At 63.4% G+C, this 6,000-nt stretch overlaps 1 protein-coding gene across 1 annotated transcript in view; it reads left to right on the forward strand.

Moving 5' to 3' along the window:
- Positions 1-5,803, forward strand: part of NPHS1 (NPHS1 adhesion molecule, nephrin) — a 57,509-nt gene extending 51,706 nt beyond the window's left edge. The window contains 8 exon segments of the mRNA XM_068664536.1: positions 951-1,122; positions 2,511-2,728; positions 3,484-3,595; positions 4,539-4,566; positions 4,569-4,701; positions 5,044-5,100; positions 5,201-5,363; positions 5,700-5,803. Coding sequence (XP_068520637.1) covers positions 951-1,122; positions 2,511-2,728; positions 3,484-3,595; positions 4,539-4,566; positions 4,569-4,701; positions 5,044-5,100; positions 5,201-5,363; positions 5,700-5,703 — 887 coding nt within the window. The 3' untranslated portion in view covers positions 5,704-5,803.
- The last annotated feature ends 197 nt before the right edge of the window (positions 5,804-6,000 follow it).

The raw sequence follows: 6,000 nt of genomic DNA on the forward strand, positions 1-6,000 counted from the left end.
GGCACCCAATAGAGGACACCCAATGGGGGGGGCACCCAATGGGGGGGCACCCAATGGGAGACACCCAAGGGGGGGGCACCCAATGGGGGGACACCCAAAAGGAGGACACCCAATGGGGAGGCACCCAATGGGGGGGCACCCAATGGGGGACACCCAATAGGAGGACACCCAGTGGGGGGGGCACCCAAGGGGGGGACACCCAAAAGGAGGACACCCAAGGGGGGCACCCAATGGGGGGGGCACCCAATGGGGGACACCCAAAAGGAGGACACCCAATGGGGGGCACCCAATGGGGGGGGCACCCAATGGGGGGGCACCCAATAGGAGGACACCCAATAGGAGGACACCCAAGGGGGGGGGCACCCAATGGGGGGGCACCCAATGGGAGACACCCAATAGGAGGGCACCCAATGGGGGGCACCCAATGGGGGGGGCACCCAATGGGGGGGGCACCCAATAGGAGGACACCCAATGGGAGACACCCAACGGGGGGGCACCCAATGGAGGATACCAAATGGGGGGACAACCAGTGGGGGGGCACCCAATGGGGGGGCACCCAATGGGAGACACCCAATAGGAGGACACCCAATGGGGGGGCACCCAATAGGAGGACACCCAAGTGGGGGAGTACCCAATGGGGGGGCACCCAATGGGGCGGCACCCAATAGGAGGGCACCCAACAGGAGGACACCCAATGGGAGACACCCAATGGGGGGGGCACCCAATGGGGGGCACCCAATGGGAGGGCACCCAATGGGGAGTACCCAATAGGAGGACACCCAAGGGGGGGGCACCCAATGGGGGGGCACCCAATAGGAGGGCATCCAATGGGGGGGCACCCAATGGGGGGGGCACCCAAGGGGGGACACCCAATATGAGACACCCAAGGGGGGGAGCACCCAATAGGTGGCCGCCCCCCCATTTCTGACCCCTCCCCCCCCCCCCCCAAGATGGCCCCGAGCTGGAGGCGGAGCCGGGGGCGGAGCCTTGGGCGGAGCCGGGGGCGGTGCCGGTGCCGGACGGGGCGGACACGGCCCAGTTGCGGTGCCGCGCCCGGGGGGTCCCCGGGGTGCAGCTGCACTGGGAGCACCGGGGCCGAGCGCTGCCGCCCAATGAGGACAGGTAACCTGGTCACGTGGGACAGCCCGGGGGCCAATCAGGGGCTGCCAGGGCTAATTTGGGGCCTCCGGGGGCCAATAGGAGCCAAGCGGGGGGGGCAGCTGCGGCCAATCGGGCCCGGCTGTGGGCCGAATGGGGTCAAGCAGGGGCCAATGGGGCTGGTGACGGCCAATGAGATCTCGTAGGGCCCAACCAGGGCCAACTAGGGCCAATCGGATCCAACAGCGCCCAACCGTGGTCAATGACAGCCAATAGGGCTCAAACAGGGCCAACCAGGGCCAATCAGGGCCCAACCAGGGCCAACCAGGGCCAATCAGATCCAACCAGAGCCAACTGAACTAAACCAGGGCCAACTGGGGCCATGTGGGGCCAAGCAGGGCCAACCAGGGCCAATAGGGGCCAACCAGGGCCAATAGGGGCCAACCAGGGCCAACCAGGGCCAATCAGATCCAACCAGAGCCAACTGAACTAAACCAGGGCCAACTGGGGCCATGTGGGGCCAAGCAGGGCCAACCAGGGCCAATAGGGGCCAACCAGGGCCAATAGGGCCAACCAGGGCCAACCAGGGCCAATCAGATTCAACCAGAGCCAACTGAACTAAACCAGGGCCAACTGGGGCCATGTGGGGCCAAGCAGGGCCAACCAGGGCCATGTGGGGCCAACCAGACCCAATAGGGGCCAACCAGGGTCAATAGGGGCCAACCAGACCCAACCAGGGCCAATAGGGCCCAGCCAGGGTCAATAGGGGCCAACCAGGGCCAATACGATCCAACCAGGGCCAACCAGGGCCATGTGGGGCCAACCAGACCCAACCAGGGCCAATAGGGGCCAAGCAGGGCCAACCAGGGCCATGTGGGGCCAACCAGACCCAATAGGGGCCAACCAGGGTCAATAGGGGCCAACCAGACCCAACCAGGGCCAATAGGGTCCAACCAGAGCCAATAGGGGCCAAGCAGGGCCAACAGGACCCAATCAGGGCCAACCAGACCCAATAGGGCCCAACCAGACCCAATAGGGTCCAACCAGGGCCAAACAGGGCCAACCAGAGCCAATAGGGGCCAAGCAGGGCCAACAGGACCCAATCAGGGCCAACCAGAGCCAATAGGACCCAACCAGGGCCAATAGGGGCCAACCATGGCCAATCAGGGCCAATCAGATTCAACCAGACCCAACAGGACCCAGCCGGGGCCAACCAGGGCAACTGGAATCCAGTTCTGCCCCAACTGGTCCCAGTATTGCCCCAGCCGGTCCCAGTTCATCCCCAACTGGTCCCAGTACTGCCCCAACTGGTCCTAGTACTGCCCCAGCTAGTCCCAGCACCGCCCCAACTGGTCCCAGTTCAGCCCCAACCGGTCCCAGTTCAGCCCTGACGGTTCCCAGTTGTGCCGCAGGTTCCAGTGGCACCAGTGGCGCGAGGGGCCCTGGACCAGTAGCGTCCTCACCGTGACCAACGTCAGCCTGGAGCGGGCCCAGTACCGCCGCTGGGACCAGTCCCGCAACTGGGACCAGTACAAGAACCGGCCCCGCAACTGGACCCTCGACAACATTGTCTGCGTGGCCCAGAACCCCCTGGGCACCGTGCGACGCCACATGAAGCTCCAACTGGCCGGTACTGGGCTGTACTGGTGCTGGGGGGAGGGACTGGTGGGACTGGTATCGGGGGGAGTGTGGTGCTGGGAGGAACTGGGGTGAGATTGGACAGCACTCGGGGGCACTCTGAGGGCACTGGGAGGGCTACAGGGAGCACTGGGGAGATACTGGGGGGCACTGGGAGGATACTGGAGGGCACTGGGGAGATTTTGGAGGCACTGGGAGTGATACTGGGAGCAGTGGGGGAATTCTGGGGGACACTGGGACAATACAGGGGGGCACTGGGAAGATTTTAAGGGCACCCAGAGTGATACTGGGAGCACTGGGGCAATACAGGGGGCATTGGGGGGATAGTGGGGGGCACTGGGAAGATTTTAGGAGCACTGGGAGTGATAATGGGAGCACTGGGACAGTACAGGGGGATAGTGAGGGTCACTGGGAAGACACTGAGGGGCATCGGAGGGATACTGGGGGACACTGGGGAGATTTTGGAGGCACTTGAAAGATACTGGGAGCACTGGGACAATATAGGGGGTTACTGCGAGGATACTGGGGGAACTGGGAGGATATCAGGGGACAGTGGGAGGGTACTGGGAGGCACTGGGAAGATGTTGAGAAGCATCAGAGGGATACTGGGGGGCACTGGAAGATTTTGGAGGCACTGGGAAGCATACTGGGAGCATTGGGCTAATACTGGTGGCACTGGGGGAGATACAGGGGGCACTGGGGGGACAGGGGGGTGACATCTGACCCTCGCCCCCCCCCCCCCTTCAGACCGCCCAGACCCCCCCCGGGACCTGCAGGTGCTGGAGGCCACCCCCACCTCCCTCAGCCTCGCCTGGACCCCCGGCTTCAGTGGGGGGCTGCCCCAGAGCTTCCTGGTCAGGTGGGCCCCAAAATCCATGGGTACCACCCCAAAAATCCATGGGTACCACAAAAATCCATGGGAACCCCAAAAATCCATGGGAACCACCCCAAAAATCCATGGGTAACCCAAAATCCATGGGTACACCAAAAATCCATGGGAAACACCCCAAAAATCCATGGGTACCCCAAAACCCATGGGTACCACCCCAAAAATCCAGGGGCACCACCCCAAAAATCAAGGGGAAACCCCTGAAAGTCCTTTGGGACCACCCCAAAAATGGAGCTGGGATCCAGAATCCCTCACGGGATCCCCCAGTGGGACCTAAATAAGTCATGGACACCCCCAAAACCCCAGGTTAATCCCCAAAAACATAAAAATGCACAAAAAGCTCATCGAGTTCCCCCCCCAAAAACATTGAAACACCTTAAATTCAGGAAAACCCCCCAAAATACGTGACGCCCCCCCCCAAAAAACTTCATGGATGCCAAAAAAAAACAAGCTGGAGCCCCCCCAAAGCCCAGGGGTCCCCCAAAAGCCATGAGGAGCTCCCAAAACCTCAAGAAAAACAACATTGGGACCAAAAATCTCTTGGAACGCCCAATGGAGACTCCAAGGCCAACGGGGACACCAAATGCCCCTTGTAGGGACCCCAAAACCCCGTGGGGACCCCCAAAGCTGGGAGGGGACCCCAAAACCCGACTCTGGTGGCCTCAAAACCCCAGTGAGACCCCAAGCACCCAAGATGGCCGCCCCCACCCTGCTTCCGGCCCCGCCCCGGAGCTTCCGGACCCACTTCCGGTCCCCACCACCCCACTTCCTGTCCCCCAGTAGAGTTTCCACACCACTTCCGGTCTGATCTGACATCACTTCCTTTTACCACTGGGGTATGACGTCACTTCCGTTTTCTGTATGATGTAATTTCCGGTTTTAACCCTTCACTTCCGGTCCCGCCCCCCAACAGCGTGGTGGGGGCCGGCGCCCCTCCCCCCCGGCCTCCATCTTGGCTCCTCGCCCCGCCCTCACGCTGCGGGGGCTACTTCCGGCCACGCCCTATGACGTCACGGTGACGGCGCGCAACGCCCGCGGCAGCAGCGCCCCCCTCAGCGTCACCGCCACCACTTCCGGTAAGGGCAACCGGAAATGGGGGGGGGCGAAAACGAAAGTAAAACCGGAAGTTGGGAGCGAAGTGAAAACGAAAGCGAAACCCGGAAGTTGTTCGGTGTGGGGTGAGGGGGGGAAGTGATGCAGGGGGCGGAAGTGGCTTGCCTGCAACCGGAAGTTGCTGTAGCAGAACCGGAAGCAGGGCCGGGGGACCGGAAGTGGTGCTCGGGGGAGGGAGTAGAACCGGAAGTACACTACCTCAGACCGGAAGTAGCCTGATATCGGGGCAGGAAGTGGTTTGGGCGGAAAGGAAGCGGGAATTATCAACCGGAAGTGACGTTTCCGTGTTCCTCCCCCCCTCCTAGAGCTGTACATTGATTCGGCGCCACATCCGGGGCCGATCCCGGCCCCGCCCTCCTCAGGTAACAAGGACAGGGGTGTGGGGGAGGGGCGGAGCCGAGTCCCCGCCCCTTCCCCTGACCCCGCCCCCTTTCCCTCCCTCCCCCCTCTCCTTCCCATCAGGCTTTGCGGTGTTGCCCACCCTGGCGGGGCGCTGGGGGCACTGGGGGCGGGGCTTCTGCTGGGCATGGCCGCCATGGGACTGTGGCGACGGCACCGGAGGGGTGATGGCGGTCCCAGGGGGGGCGCGAGGAGCACGGAGGGGGCGGGGACGGAGAGCAGCGAGGTGAGGGGGGGCGTGGGGGTGGGAGGGGGGTGCGGGGACGTCAGCGGGGCAGTGGAGACCCGTGGGTGGCCAATGGGGACTCTTGGGGTCATGGGGGGGACACCTGGGGGTCTTGGGGACATCAACGGGTCAACGGGGTCCCTAGGGTGGCCAATGGGGACTCTTGGGGTCATAGGAGGGACATCTGGGGGTCTTGGGGACGTCAACGGGTCAATGGGGTCCCCTTGGGGTGAGGGGGACACGGGGACACTGGAGGGCCTTGGGGGAGGGTGGGGGGACACAATGGGGACACCTGGGGACCCTCGGGGATGTCCCCTCCCTCCCCTCCCCCCCCAGATGAGCTCCGTTGGGTCCTGGGTGCCCCCCAGCGACGCCCCCGCCTGGGAGCCCCCCATGGGTGAGTATGGGGGGGGCTCCCCCCCAAAATCCAACCCCCCCCCTCTTCCTCTGATCCCCTCCCCACAATTTATCGCCCCCATTTGCCCCCCCTCCCAATTTACCCCCCCAATTTACTCCCCCCAACTTACCCCCCCCAATTTACCCCCCCAATTTACCCCCTCCCCATTTAACCCCCTCCCAATTTACCCCCCCAATTTACTCCCCCAACTTACCGCCCCCAATTTACCCCCCCAAATTT

This window comes from Anas acuta, chromosome 33 (assembly GCF_963932015.1).
Source record: "Anas acuta chromosome 33, bAnaAcu1.1, whole genome shotgun sequence".
NCBI lineage: Eukaryota > Metazoa > Chordata > Aves > Anseriformes > Anatidae > Anas > Anas acuta.